General features: G+C 39.3%; 2 protein-coding genes across 2 annotated transcripts; both read right to left on the bottom strand.

Moving 5' to 3' along the window:
* Nucleotides 1–2,078: 2,078 nt before the first annotated feature.
* On the bottom strand, nt 2,079–4,487 carry LOC135619706 (putative pectinesterase/pectinesterase inhibitor 22). Its single transcript, XM_065121974.1, has 2 exons — nt 3,230–4,487; nt 2,079–2,898 (listed from the first exon to the last, which is right to left on the bottom strand). Exons 1-2 carry the CDS (start codon nt 4,176–4,178, stop codon nt 2,225–2,227), a joined length of 1,623 nt encoding a protein of 540 aa, XP_064978046.1. The 5' UTR covers nt 4,179–4,487; the 3' UTR covers nt 2,079–2,224.
* Nucleotides 4,488–4,849: 362 nt separating this feature from the next.
* Nucleotides 4,850–13,639, bottom strand: LOC135619705 (sucrose synthase 4-like). The gene is made up of 15 exons (XM_065121973.1): nt 13,436–13,639; nt 13,232–13,358; nt 12,903–13,054; nt 12,624–12,816; nt 12,420–12,538; nt 11,507–11,723; nt 11,269–11,364; nt 10,890–11,063; nt 8,543–8,659; nt 8,289–8,455; nt 7,323–7,547; nt 5,988–6,309; nt 5,670–5,914; nt 5,430–5,568; nt 4,850–5,239 (listed from the first exon to the last, which is right to left on the bottom strand). The coding sequence occupies exons 1-15, from the start codon at nt 13,531–13,533 to the stop codon at nt 5,201–5,203; spliced, it is 2,430 nt and encodes an 809-aa protein (XP_064978045.1). The 5' UTR covers nt 13,534–13,639; the 3' UTR covers nt 4,850–5,200.
* Nucleotides 13,640–14,868: the final 1,229 nt, after the last annotated feature.

The raw sequence follows: 14,868 nt of genomic DNA on the forward strand, positions 1-14,868 counted from the left end.
TTTAGATATCTCAGAGGGAGCTCTAAGGTTTGTTTAAGCTTTGGAGGTGGACCACCTGTGTTAATAGGTTACACAGATGCAGATATGGCAAGAGATATAGATACGAGGAAGTCTACTTCAGGTTATATACTTACTTTTGCAGGGGGAGCTGTGTCATGGCAATCCAGGTTACAAAGGTGTATTGCTCTCTCCACCACAGAAGCAGAATATATTGCTGCTACAGAGGTATGCAAAGAAATATTATGGATGAAAGAATTCTTATAAGAATTGGGGCTGAAACAGGAAAATTATGTGGTACATTGTGACAGCCAAAGTGCCATCCATTTGTGTAAGAACCCAATGTTTCATTCCAAGTCAAAGCATATAGGTGTCAGATACCACTGGATTCGAAATGTATTTGAAGAGAAGCAGTTGCAGCTTCAGAAAATTCATACAGATGACAACGGAGCAGACATGTTGATGAAGACCTTACCAAAAGAAAGACAGGAGATATGCCGACAGTTGGTCGGTATGGCTTCACATTGAGGAGTCATGGGACAGCCTCCCTTATGGGCTGAAGGGGGAGGTTATTGGGCTGATGGCCCATATTCAGCCCATGTGGGCTTTATCAGCCCACACCCCCTCTTAACCTAACCCTAATTAAGATTAGGGGGGTGTGATGGCTGCGTTTTAGAGACAGATTAAAGCTATAAAAAGGCAGCAACGAGGCAGATCTTTGGAGCCACGAGATTCCAAAGAGAAGAAGGAGAACAAGGCAGAAAAGGAAGAGAAAGAAAGGGAAGAAGACAAGGACAACGCAGAGAGACTATTCTCAATCATCTAGCAGTGTTCTCATCTCAGGTTAGATCAAATCTACAGTAGACTCTTGCTGTGATTACTTGGGAGGTTTAAGATATTGTGGGTAGTGACATGATCCTTGTATCCCAGTTATTCTCTTGTGGTTGTTGCTAGGGTTTTGGGCAAGAGATTAAGATTTGTACATTCATTATTCTCATAGTGGATTATCTTTAGTTTGCCCCGTGGTTTTTACCCTTCACATAGAAGGGGTTTTCCACGTATATCTTGGTGTTCTGTTTGATTGTGTTTCCATTTTCTTCTGTTGCGTATTTTGGTCTTCTAGTATTTGTTCCTATACAAAGGTTATTCCTGTTTATATCCCCATCAGCGCATTCAATCAGAAAAGTAAATGAATACTTCTTGAGTACTTAGCAAGAAGTAGGAGCATTCGATCAGATACTAAAACAAATGAACACACTCAGTGTCATTTTTATTATACGGTATATGATCGTCGGGTTGAGATCTTGACAAATGTCAGGATTATGACCATCAATGAGACGTAATATCGTATGATTGATCTTATAGAATCAAATCGAGTCGACATCCACGTTGGTGTCACACTGTTGGTCTCTAGAATCGGTTCCCACTTAACACGTCGGATGATGAGTGAAGATGACGTGTAGAGCGTTGCCTACGTACGTGTCTATCTCCCTTGTCACAAAAGGTCGAGATGCCTTTCTATCTTTGCTGGCCAAAGAATATACGTTTCTCTCTTAGGTGGTTTCTTCTTTAGAAGGATGGTGGTGGTGCAATAACTATCGGAAAATTAATCTAATTAATCATTTTTGTTGGACTGCATGAACTTATCTAGATAATTATAATTATGAATATAATTAAATAGAGAATAAATAAGGATACCTTGAGAAGATAAAGGAGATATTCCTATAAATAGATGAGGTTTAATGACGTGTATTATGGAGAAAAGAATACTTGTGTGATTTGCAAGAAAAGCACCAAAATAAGCTTTGACATAAATAATGCAATAGGAAAGCCTTTACATGGTAAAAAGAGACTACTTTTGTGATGAATTCTAATCTCCCAAGTTACAAAAAGAATATTCTAAAGAGAGAGAGAGACAAATTGATGGTAATTAATCACCTAAAAGTCCTTTTAATATTGATATTTTTGTATTAAAATAGTAAAAAAAATTCCCTTGAAATTAACTAACAATGCTTTATTCTCAACATCCATTGCCTTTGTTGATGGAAGGAGATTGGATTGCTCGTCTACTTAAAGAGCTATCGGCAATCGGCATTAATTTATTGATCCAAGAATTCGTTTATTGAACACTACAATTCCATGCAGCAAGAAAACTGAAACCAAATAAGGTTGTGTTGTAAGCAAACGTGAATGATCGAAGGCGTATACTATCATCCTGCTTTAGAAGCTACTTATTGATGAGATCAGCGGTGAATTCGATTCCGGTGGCCGGCAACCACGACGAGCCATCAATGAACCGCCGCACTGTGAAGAGGCTGGCCACTGCAGCATCCCGGATCACATGATACCCGGGCCACCGGACTCGCCCGCCCAGCCTCGCACCGGGGCCATAATTGCGGTACTCCCCGTACCACAACGTGCCCAGCCCGTAATCCCCCGCCCACTCCAGCCACCCCGCCGGCTGCACAGCGGAGCTCAGGTACGACTGCATGAACACCGTCCTCGAGTACGGCTTCCATGGCCGGCCGAGGTAGGTGGGATACGTTGCGTGAACGAAGCTGTCGTGGATCGAGATGCCCGTGTTCTGGTTGGGGTCCTTGCGCCCCTGCGCCGTGATCGTCACCTTCTGCTCCGGCAACGGCCTTCTCGTGTAGATGTTGCAGCGCTGCAGCACGGTGAGCCCGTTCCCGAAGATGAAGTCGATGGTGCCGTAGATGTTGCACTCGCGGTAGAACTGGCGGAGGGAGTGGGCGTACAGGGTGTCCTGGTAACCCTCGATGCTGCACCGGAAGAAGGCCGAACGGTCGGAGTCCACTCGGAGGGCCACCGCCTGGTGGTTCTGCGGCCCGGCGGTGTTACGGAAGGTTATGTCCCTCGCTATGAAGCCCTGCCCGGAAACCGCTGCCATGTAAAGCCCACATAAATGTCAAGACATGCAGTACGTTCGAACGCCAATAGATCTTTCGTTTGCCTCTGTTCTTAAATCAAACAGGATTTAATTTTAACATTAAATATGATATTATAAATAACTTTTCACCAGCGACAAAATAATAAGCAAATCATATAAGATTTTACGTGAAAACAAAGCTTTCATTAACCCTAAATAATGATAATATTAAAGATGTAATTGATACATGAGATTTAAAAGGCTCGTTCCAAATTGCCATCACACAAAGAAAAGAATCATGTTGAGTTTGCCGGTGGAGGGAGAAGAAAGGAATGAAAAGCTTACCGAAGGTAGCAGTCCTGAAGGTCGTCCATCCTTGCATGAAATTTCTGCTGCCGGAAATCACCGTAATTCCCATTCCGTCACCAACGATCATAATATTAGTCTTCTTCTTCTTCAACTCCACGTTCTCTTCGTACACCCCCTTCTTTACGTATATAACGTACCTCCTCGAGCTGTGGCTTGGCGCTCGATTCACCGCCTCGTTGATCGACCGGTACCTCCCACTGCCATCCGATGCCACCACCGCATCGGCGCGCAACGCCTTGGGATCCGCATGCAGGAGCTCCTGGTCGACCACCACCCAGGGTGGCGAGTCTCTGTTGCCGTCGCTTTTGGTGCCATTTCTGGGTGGCGCGTGAGGTATGATGCTGCGCATCTTCCTGTACATCACCAGCAGGTTGCTCACGAGTTGTGTCACCTCCGCTACTCTGCTGTGGATGTAATGGCGTATGCGACCGTCGGTGCCGTCGAAGCCCTCCAAGCACGTGTCTTGGTTGCTGAGCGCGGCGCTGAGCCATGCGCGGAGGTTTGCTTCGTGGTGAATGTTGCGGTTCTCCAAGACGAGCCGGCTGATCTCTTCCAACGACCAACCGAGCTCGTCGATGGAGTAGCCAAGGAGCTCGACGCAGTCATGGATGGCCATCTCCTCGCGGAGGTCACTGGAAACTGCAGCGAGGCCCGACAAGGTGCCGACGGCGCGGAGGGCTTCGTCGATGGTGCCCCTGACGGCGCCGTGGAGTATGGAGATCGGCCCAGTGCGCCCCTGCCGGTGACACTCGATGCTGATGCGCGACGTGCAAGCTTCATGGTCGGTGATGTTCAAGCAGGCCTGGTGGAGCAAAGATTCCTCGAAGGCTTTTGCTTCCTCCAGGGAGGAGGATTGGCTCCACTGGGCATAAATGCTGGGAAGGAAGAGCAGGAGGAGGAGAAGGACGTCAGAAGTTAATGCCATTGGAGAGGTGTGGTGAAGAGGAAGGAAAGAATGGTGTATAAATCATGCAGGCCAGTAAGTTGGAATTGCCTGCGTTGGAAGAAAGGTGTCTTTTTACCTTTACACTTCCATCTCTCCTTTAATTTAAGACCAGATGGACAAAATGGTAAAGTTAGAGAATGTGTTCATCAAGCTTTCAAGTGTTTTGCTTAGTTCGGTGAACTTGCGGATTCGATGGTAGTAGGCTTCGAGACACCATTACGTCCATAAACCTAATATATATTATCTTTTTCTTTCAATTCTAAACGATTTGAGATTACGGGTGACATCGCTCACTCTCACTCACGAAGGATAGGTTTCGACGAGTTCTACAAAATAGACAAATTGGAAAATAATAATATCGAATAAAACTGAAACAGAATGGTAACCTCCAATTGATCAAAATTAGATGGAATTTAATTAAGAAAACCAATAAAACTATTTAGAAAATAAAAGAGAGATAAGGAAAGAAAAAAAAAAGCCTTCACTTTTTTCTACAAATAGTATAGTATGCTAATTTAGGAGCTCTTGCGTTTGTGTCATGTACTTGTGCTTATACTAAAGATGAACACCAAAAAGACTATGCTCTTCATTATATCGAATGCTAAATGCACAGATTGGTCTTTGGTCTTCGATGCAAAAGGCAAAAAAGGTTAGAGCAGGAATGCAGTTTCCCTTTATTTACAAGAACAGTTTAGACTGGATAAGCTGACAGCAAACACAAGTTTATACATAAAACTTACACCATAAGCAACACCACCCAGCATAATCTTTAAGCAAGTTGGTGGAAGATGGGTTGACTACTTGAGCATCTGCCTGGCATACCTTACAAATCTTATTGGAAGTGTTATTAGTGACAGTGTGCAAGAAAGTAGCTTGATGACCATCGAATATAGAACTTAACTAGGCTTTTCCCGAGTACTTTGCAGCTTGTGGCACGCCGTCGACGGACAACCAATTTTGCGGCAGAGGCACATGTTTATTATTTTAGTTTATGTACAGTATCAGTGATCGTCATCGACTGCACGAGGGACAGACTTCACCTGACATTAAAAAAAATAAAAATCTGATTAGAACATTCATGGGACAGAAGAAGAAAAATCATTACAGGATAATAGGCCATGTGAATGTTCAATGTAAATTTTGTGTTAATCCCAGCATTCAGAGATCATGAAGCATGTCTTTTGTCAGAGCAAGAATTTCCATATGCAACTCGGTGAAGATCAAATTTACCAGGTCTCTGAACTTCAGTATGTAGAACATTTCAAGATATCTCCGCGTCTCACGCCTTTCGAGCTTTGAAACGTATTTCCAGAAGCCATAAACTCCAGCCAGTGTCATTAGCCTTTCTGAATAGATCTTCCATGTATACCTAGAGATTGTTAAACATTATGTCATTGCTTACCAAAATGTGCTGCAGCAAACCAGATGTAAAAGAGAAGCAAATTAAAGAACAAATCTTGTGCGAAAGACCTCTCTTGTATTCTACGCAGCCCTCCATCCGATATTTTCTTCCAGTAGCCAGAGTCCTCTTTGCAATGTTCAAAAAACTCCACCATGACTACAGCAGACTGATCAGGATGGTATGGATCTATATGGAAGCCTGATAATCCATTTTCAATGATTTCTGCAGGACCTCCATGACAAGTGGCAAATGTTGGAAGACCACAAGTCATGGCCTCCACTACAGTCAGACCAAAAGCCTCATAAAAAGCAGGCTGTAGAGAAAGGATAATAAGTGATTATACAATGTTAGGTGCAAAAAATTCATTTGATGACACAAAATTGTACCTGAACAAAAGCACCACCAGTATCAGCTATGTAGCGATACAGCTCACCGTTCCTTGCCCTATTCGTTTGGGCAGAAATCCAGCGGAACTGACCGGACAAGTTATATGAACTAATGAGCTCGTGCATCTTCTCAATCTCTTGGATTTCTTCTCTGTCACTGGATTTCTTCACATCAATGTATCCAGCAACTACCACAAGGTTGACCAATTCTCTTAGTTTAGTGCTTTTACCAAACCATTCGACCAAGCCTGTTATGTTTTTCACTTTGTCAAGCCTCGCCATGGAGAAAATAATGGGCTTTGATCGGTCATCCAAACAACCACTGAAGTAGGAAAACAAAAGTCCAGTAATTAAGTGTAACCATAAGAACCACAACATAATGAAATAAAAAGTCAGATTTACTTGATCAATCATGATTAATCAAAGAAATTATACTCCATCTGGTTATGGTAACTTAGTCTAACTTTTGAATCTACATAATTCCTCAGAAAGCACTTCCTACAACATAAAAGATAAGTTCTATCAGACTTAAAATTTGTCTGTGGAAGGAAAACAATGAATTCATGCCAAGAAGCAGAAAATGAGAGGACAATGTTGGGAAAGACCTAATAAAGAAATGGCTGATATAAAGATTCCAAATCATCATGTAGTTTGGAAATGGCAGGACAAATGAGTAAAAAAGAAAAAGAATAAAAAATGAAGCTTTATCAAGATCAGGTGAAACCCAAGTTCAGGCTCATTCACATGATGGAATGTTACAGGGTATGTCCTATAAGATCTGTGCTTGGACATGCCATTTCACATGACCAGATAATGTGTTAAGCGACAATATATTAAACTTAATACTTACCAGCCCACATAATAAAAAAGTCTGTCTTCGTTGATATTGGCCCAGAATGGCTAATCCATATAAATAAATATTCAATTCATTAAACTGTGGGCAATATAGCCCACTTGTGGTTCCCTGTGTTGTGAACCAAAATTTAATATCACTACTACATGGCAGCCATCTCAAAGTGCATTCTTTCAATTCATGCTAAACACAGTGCTGCAATTGTTATCAAACAACTATGATTAAATATCCTTCACTTGTTTGTGATTTATACCAATTTGTGTTTTGTAAATGATCACACTTCATGCCACATTGAAGACAATTATAAACGATGACAACAAAAAAAGTTCAATGACCCAGCAGAAAATGAAGTACAAAAAGCTCTGAGAGATTACATTATGGGAGTAATGAACTGAAAATTTATTTAATAGCAAAACAGACAATTATCATTATTAAAAATCAGATAACCAGTTTAAAAGGAAAATTATTACACATATACTCACATGTGCAAATCACATTGCTCTGGATCATAAAGCAGCGTTTCAATTGAACCATGAAGAGAAGTGAGTCTCTTTCCCTTTTCCGAGTATGTAAAGTAAATACTCATATCTGCTCCAGGGGAGACTATATTGAACTTTGGATCAAAAACATCGATTCCATGGACAACACGATATAAACCAGGCAAAGTGAAAGCAGTATGGCTCTCATACTGTCCAACTGTGTTCTTGCTGAGACATCGAGGACAAAATTTCATATTGAAGATCAAGAACAAAGCCAGCATTTTAGAAGCAACAAAACAAAATTTAGCAAACAAGTCCAGGTTTAAATTGACAGTGTGTGTGTGTGTGTCAAAAGATAGTACATCAATTGCCAGTATTTGTCAAAGCAATCTAACTCGGTCGACCAAGTGCAAAGAGAAAAGCATACACTTCAGTATTTGTCAATGAGTACATCAATAGCCAGATAAGGTTCAAAATTAAACACCAAATTGAAAAGAAAGGCAAGATGGGAAAGCCTGATTTGAACAACTAGAGTAAGCAGCATAAATCAGTACTACATCAAACTCTTAATCCCCATTTAAGGTTCCATTAAATAATGGTCTGACAAATTTTCATATGGCTTTGATATGTTATCGTGAGTGTCAACAAGACTTTATAAACAATTACCTTTTGACTATACTATCTAAATTTTGTGAGGACATGTAAATGTATTAAGCTCTGGGGGCTTAACGGCCATCCAAACTGTACTATTTTGAGCTCTGATATGCAGGGCCTCCTTTGTAATAAAATTTTGATATAGATATATTTTTCCTTGGAGAAAAAGGACAATAACGATCAAACTAGAAACAAAAAGGTATGAACAAGATGTCAATAGAGAAAATGTGCGACAACACAAAATGAACAGAACATCTCCAAATGACAAAAGTAGATAAACAAACTTAAAACATACAGAGAATAAAGAAAAAGTACCTTCCAGCAATTTCTTGATAGGTGCTAGTGATTATAAAATCTGCATTATTCATAGCAATTAGATCAGCAGTGAACTGGCATGAAAAATGGTATTTCTCCTCAAACTTTCTCCAATATATATCTGAATCTGGATATTTTGTCTTCTCTAGTGCATGAGCAATGTTACACTGTACAAAAGTTTATCAATTATATATGTAAATACAAAGTTAAAATTGATGAGAACGTGTAACAAAGATATGACTACCAGAGAATACCTGGGTGATTCCCAGTTTATAAGCTAACAAAGATGCAACAAGATTCCCATCACTGTAATTTCCAATAACGAGATCTGGAGTGCCATGTAACTCTGCAGCGATCTCACTTGCCACATCCTGGTAATAGGATAAACCGTCAATCAGCAACCACATATGTATGCCAATCCAAATGATTAAAGGAACATTAGTGAAAAATTATAAATAATTGAATTCATCTGTTAGCCAAATCACAAAAGATATTAATTATAACATAATCTCTGGATTATTACATCCAAACAATGAATCTTGTTGACAATTTTTTTCAATTTCTAGTGAATATATCCATAGTGACTCAGAGATGAAATCCTCCAATTCTAGTTTTAAATACTGAGATGATTACATTCAAATTTTTTTGGCATTTGAGGAACAATATGAATGAAGCTTCTAGTATAACAATCTCAGAATGCCATAACATAAGTTTTCAATAACTATTAAAACCTACTTCATATATTTCTAAAGAAGCACTTCAGTTATCTTGCCATATCAAACACTAGAACAACCTTCAAATCTGATGTGTCATCATCCACACAACAACTAAGAAGACCCAAAATACGAATGCATCCAAAATGTCAATCATCAATAAACAGAGAACTAAGTCAAGATATAGAGGAAAACCTTATAAATCACCATTAAGGTCGGTCATGCAAGCAAGGTTTGACCTACTCATAATTGTTAGGTTGAGTCACATCAAACCCTTTACACAAATACCATAGCAACTGTTAGTGCAGCTTTTTGTTGTCCGATCTGAATGTTGATTCGGGGCCGACTAAGGTTCCTTCCAATGCTAACTTTCCCCAATGCTGTTCAAATTATTAGCTGAATCCTCCAAACCTAAAATTAACTTAAGCATTACAGGGTCATTTGTCAGGAACACCCTTGATGCAGTTCTGTAGGGTTCGGCATCTTAGGGGTCATCAGGGTTCAACATCTTCGGACTCAGACGAGTTTGACATCTTTGGAGTCTGACAGATCCAGCACCTTTGGGGTTGGACGACTATGGTGTCGACCGAGATTGAATTGTGACAGATGTGGAAGGAACCTCGGTTGGCTCCGAATCAACACCCAAATCGGACAACCAAAAATTGCACTAATAGTAACTTATGGTAGTTTATGACTTCAATCATGTTAGAGTTTAACCTCTGACATGATTGTTCATTTCTGTCACATGATCAAACCCTTCAAAAGAAGAGTTAGATACACAGGCATCTTGAACTTCCCTCTATTTATTTTCTCCAGTTATGTGAACCTTCTTTTTGATGCTTGAGCCAATCTTATCAACATCAAGAGCAGGAGCAGTAACGTGACCAGATCTCATATTAATGGGAAAACATCTGTTGTGACAATATTCCAGAAGTATGCAGCTGTTGTCATGTAAATAGAGCAGAAGACACTTGTGTCTTCTAGATATCCCAAGCCAAATGAAGACACAGCAAGAAAAGAAGGAAAAAAGAGAATATTTTAGATATCCCAAGCTAATCCAAATAAATAATGTTTCTCTATTGTTGACATCCTTAAAGGATCAATATACCATGTTTTAAACCCTTCAAATTTCCAAACAGCCCTAAACAGAAACCTATATCTAAACTCTTACTGAAGGCAGACTTCACAAAACCTAATCTCAAAAAACTCTGGGCTGCATCATGCACCAAGTAAACCAACGAAGTCCTTGACACTTATGTCACTCTCTTTTTTCTGTTTGGTGCTTTTCAACCAAACAATTAATGAACATATGGTCGGAATATAATTATTAGGAGTTCAACAACTCTCGAGAAAGAACAGGGATGAGAGCAAATAAGTACAAAGTGGTTCAAACCTTTAAGGATCGTCAATGAGGTATAAGGTTTTACTCTGTGGTTCATCTGAATCATGTGTCCAGATTCTATGAGCAAAAATAAACTAGAAGATGTCAATCAACTAGTAAGATTTCTTTATCTTCATGATTATGGTGATGTTGTTTCATTAAAGTACCCTAAACCTTTTTCTTTGCCTCTGTCCATTTGTATTTCTCAGCAGATGTAATGTTTGTTCAGTAAAAAAAATCAAGAAAGATATGAAACAGAATATAAGCTAACTCATGTTGGCACAAGTGTTATGATACTTATTAAAAAGTTCCTAGTTAAACCTCAGATCACCAAGGAAACAAATTCTCCTGAAGAATGAGTAAACTTCTGCTTTTAACACCACAAAATAGTGCAATAGATCAGGTAATAGAGAAAAGATGTACAAGTCCAACAGTGTGCTGACTGTTTATCTAAATCATGAATCAAGGCAGGACCTTGGGAATCTAAAGAAGTTTCATAAATTTCACCTCTGTGAATGTCTCCAAATAAGGCCAAACATCAAATCTTGAAATCCATTTCTTAAGAATTCCCTTTTCAGTTCTAAAGGGCACCCGCAAGATATGAGAATGTTGTGTTCCACTGACTCTTTCTAGCCGCTGATTGCATGTTGTGCCTTTTGCATCAGGTATCAACCTAGTAACCTTCAATAAAAAAAAGTTAGCATAAATAGGAATTTATATATAAAAAAGCAAGTAAATATATGTACACAAAAGTTTTTGGCTGGAATATTATTTGTACACAAATATTGATAAATAACACTCATAACATCTACAAAGCCAATTATTGCATTAGTGATATCTTCAATGAGAAAACAAACACGAAGAATGGACTTCAACATTCACTCACGATGAGGATTTTAGGATCAATATCTAGCCCTTGCTTTTTTATCCTCAGAAGCATCTCATTTTCCAATGCGCGAACTTGATCCAGTATATAGACAACCTGCAAGGGAAATGCGACATAACTACTTGTTTTAATCCATAATCCTTCAAATGCACCAATAAGATAAAGGTCTCTCCAGAGTTGTTGTATACAGTTGAATTTAAAAGAAAAACATAACCATATTTCACTATAGGAATACTACCTGCCCTCCAGTGTCTGGCAAGCCTAATACATTAGCTTGGCCAAAGTATCCATGGGGAGATAAGATTACAACATTGAACACCATTGGAATTCTCCCCAGAAACATCTCCAGAGTGGAAGGATCAGGAGCCTGAAGAATGTCAAGAAGAAGATGAATCATTTCGAGAACATGTTGAGCTGTGTCACCCCAGCCTTTCTCCAAACCCATCTCTTGAAGCCTGCAAGTAAAATCATAAGAGAATATCGACGGGCTGGCTTAAAACTTAAATCATCTTGACAAAAGAGCATAAAAGGCACTTTTCCATGAACTTTAATCTGCGTAAACTGATACTCCTAAAAGAAAACTCAAAACAGTTGGGTTGAACCAAAGAAATAGAAACCACTTAAGGAAAAAAAATACAACTCTTTTTGTAACAAAAATAATATCATGCTTTGGTACTTTGAAACTCCTTTCTGCAGATAAGAAGTTGCACTCAGGTACATTCTATGTCCTGTCAACCTTATACAAAAAGCAAAACAGCAAAACTGGGCTATATTAAACACTGTTAGCACTAAAAGGACACCTGATACCATTTTGAGGTTGATACTCATATTCAGATTGCGTTTCCTTTCAAAAGAAGTAATACATAGATGCAATTTCTTAATTATACAAAAACTTAGTGAAACATTAACTTGTAAAGAATGTGAATTCTGTTTGGTAAAAAATAGGAAAACTGATGAACATTCTGTGTCAGTCATGCAGAGCATGGTTAATGTTCAGATTGTAAGGTGCCTCAGCACCTGCCACCTAATCAAAATATATGCTTTTTATTGGCACTCCCATGACATCCACCAAAGAAAGAGGTTCTTCTTGGAACTACCTCCAATTAAACACTGTTTTGGTGTTGTATAACTGGATGTAACTATTTTCTTACTTGTAAGCAAATTCAGAGAAAGGAGTCTCCGGTATAAGCTTAGACAAATATTCCTCCGCCTTGGCTAGAACGGACTGAAGCCTGGATACACTCTGTACCCTGTCATTCAACATCATGACCTGCCCAATGCATGGACAAAAATAACTCAAACATCACATGCTGAAATGTCAAAGCTCCTAAATATTCATCAATGACTACTCTTACATGACCCTTGTACTTGTGGGCCCGGAGGAAATCCAGCAGGGGCTCCAAGCAGTCCTTGTTGCGGAACATAATGGATGAAAGGTGCCGGTTCAGGAAGAGAACCCCATTTCCAATCGATGATGACCGGTTTGGCCGTGGGAATGAAGCATTGAATGGTTCAAAGTCCAGCTCCAGCGTGTAGCGATCATCAGACCTTTCAAGTTCATTAAATAGAACACTTACTTCAGATTAAGAAAGGAACACAATCGCTACTTCAGGGTCCTACAAATAATAGTTCACCTTCCATCGACGAGCTCTTCCTTGAATTGAAGGTACTCCGACACACTCAGCTGCTCGACGCTGAGCTCATAGACATTAACCCGGACATACTCCCACACGCCAGGCCTGGGGCGGATGGCAATGGCCACGAATGGTGGAAGAACTATTGCTTCCTAATTCCCATATAAAATCCAAATGAATGGTAGCAAGTAAAAAAGAGAAAACAAATCCATGTCTAGCTCACCAGGAACCAGTGAGGAGCGAATCCAGGAAACAAACATGGTTTCGGACGTGACTATGAGTCGCCAGAAATCAAGAAAGAAGAACAAGGCGGAGGTTTCCGTCCGAACCTGGGCAGATCTGAGGACCTCCGAGAAGGGGCCCTCGGAGAGCTTGGTGCGGCCGTCGTCCCCGAGCGTCGCGAGGGCATCGACGAGGTGATGCGGCTGCAGCATCCCCTTACCCTGGCTCACGAACCTGCCGACAAAAACCCCGTGCTCACAACCAAAACCCACACCGGCCGACAAAATTCGATCGGGGAGAAGAGGCGGAACCTGGAAAGAAGCGAGACGAGGTCGTTGCGGTAGGCGGAGAGGGTGTCCTCCACCCTCTCCCGCATGCTGGGGATGCGCTCAAGCTTCATGGTCGTCATGGCTTATCCTTGCTCTCTGATTTCAGAACCAGAACAGGGGAGGAAGCAGTGAAGGAAGACGCGAGAAGCGAGCCCCGTCAGCAGAGCGCCAGTTGAAGCTCCCGGCTCCGAGGCAATTGCCTCATTTATAGCAGCATGCGAATAAACTGAGGGCATTAAATTAATAATAATATTATTATTATTATCATCATCATCGTGACCATTATTATTATTACTATTTTTCGGTAAATAATAATAATAATAATAATAATAATAATAATAATAAATGCGGCGCCGTGGGTTTTGTTGGGAGTGGTTTTCGTGAAATGTTGTTTGGCAACTAATTATTTTGCTAAAATATGAAATAATCAATAAAATGATTTAAAAATTCTATAGAATATTAGAAGAAGAGAAATATTGAGAAAATTGAAAATATTAAAATTTTTGCAATGAACGCAAAAAATGACGCTAATTTCCTAAAATTAAAGATGTTGGATTGTTAATCTTAAGAAAAGAATTTTTATTATTTATGATTTATTTTCCAAAACTGTAAGAATTTTACTCCTGACTGTGTCAATGAGAGGTTTGTGGTTCTTGCTATGCCATTTTGACATTTTCACCACTGAGTAAATCAAATTAGATCTCAAAATTGAGAGATATTCGATTTCTAGAAGGAGAAGAATAAGAAAAAAGATATATATATATATATATATATATATATATATTATATGATTTCAAGCTTATACTTAAAATTACAAAAAAAATATATTATTAAAAATAAATAATGGGATCAATCTTTTTCGAGTATGTTAGTGATGATCTTATCCAAGATAGATGTGACTGGAATTGGTTGATGCTACCTAATGATGTCCTGTAATTGATAACCTTATCCTATGCGACACAATCGTTTAACGTTTTCCAAACACTAATGCTGCTTGTTACCTTCGAAAAGACATGCAGAAAGACCTTTTTTTATAATAAAAAATTCTTTCGTTCGATTTTAAGAAATAATTCTTATAAAACTATTTTTTTTATTTTATTAAGTCAGAATTTAATTATCCAATTTATATATTGATTCAAAACCAATCAATATCTTTATTTCATGCTAGTCTCTCGAAACAATTTCAATCGAGATCGAACTTGCCTGACTTCAATAATGTGCAAAAACTATATCGGTGTGTTTCTAACGATACTACTATGATCTTTAAGTTAGTTTTGAACTGAAAATGATTCGACTTATGCTTTGTGTTATATTGCTATAAATGTTTAAGGATTCTGACTTAACTTCGATTACGGTACACTAAATTCAAGATATGATAATGTTCGATAAATTCGACTTAACATCAATTATGATAT

Source organism: Musa acuminata, chromosome BXJ2-8 (genome assembly GCF_036884655.1).
Source record: "Musa acuminata AAA Group cultivar baxijiao chromosome BXJ2-8, Cavendish_Baxijiao_AAA, whole genome shotgun sequence".
NCBI lineage: Eukaryota > Viridiplantae > Streptophyta > Magnoliopsida > Zingiberales > Musaceae > Musa > Musa acuminata.

Excerpts from the sequence above, each read along its gene's own strand:
- LOC135619705 (XM_065121973.1), bottom strand. The coding sequence starts at position 13,533 with ATGACGACCATGAAGCTTGAGCGCATCCCCAGCATGCGGGAGAGGGTG. Across the intron at positions 13,359-13,435 it reads CTCGTCTCGCTTCTTTCCAG|GTTCGTGAGCCAGGGTAAGG; the intron begins GTTCCGCCTCTT and ends TTTTGTCGGCAG. Across the intron at positions 11,064-11,268 it reads TTGATCCTAAAATCCTCATC|GTTACTAGGTTGATACCTGA; the intron begins GTGAGTGAATGT and ends TTTTTATTGAAG.
- LOC135619706 (XM_065121974.1), bottom strand. The coding sequence starts at position 4,178 with ATGGCATTAACTTCTGACGTCCTTCTCCTCCTCCTGCTCTTCCTTCCC. Across the intron at positions 2,899-3,229 it reads CTTCAGGACTGCTACCTTCG|CGGTTTCCGGGCAGGGCTTC; the intron begins GTAAGCTTTTCA and ends TTTACATGGCAG.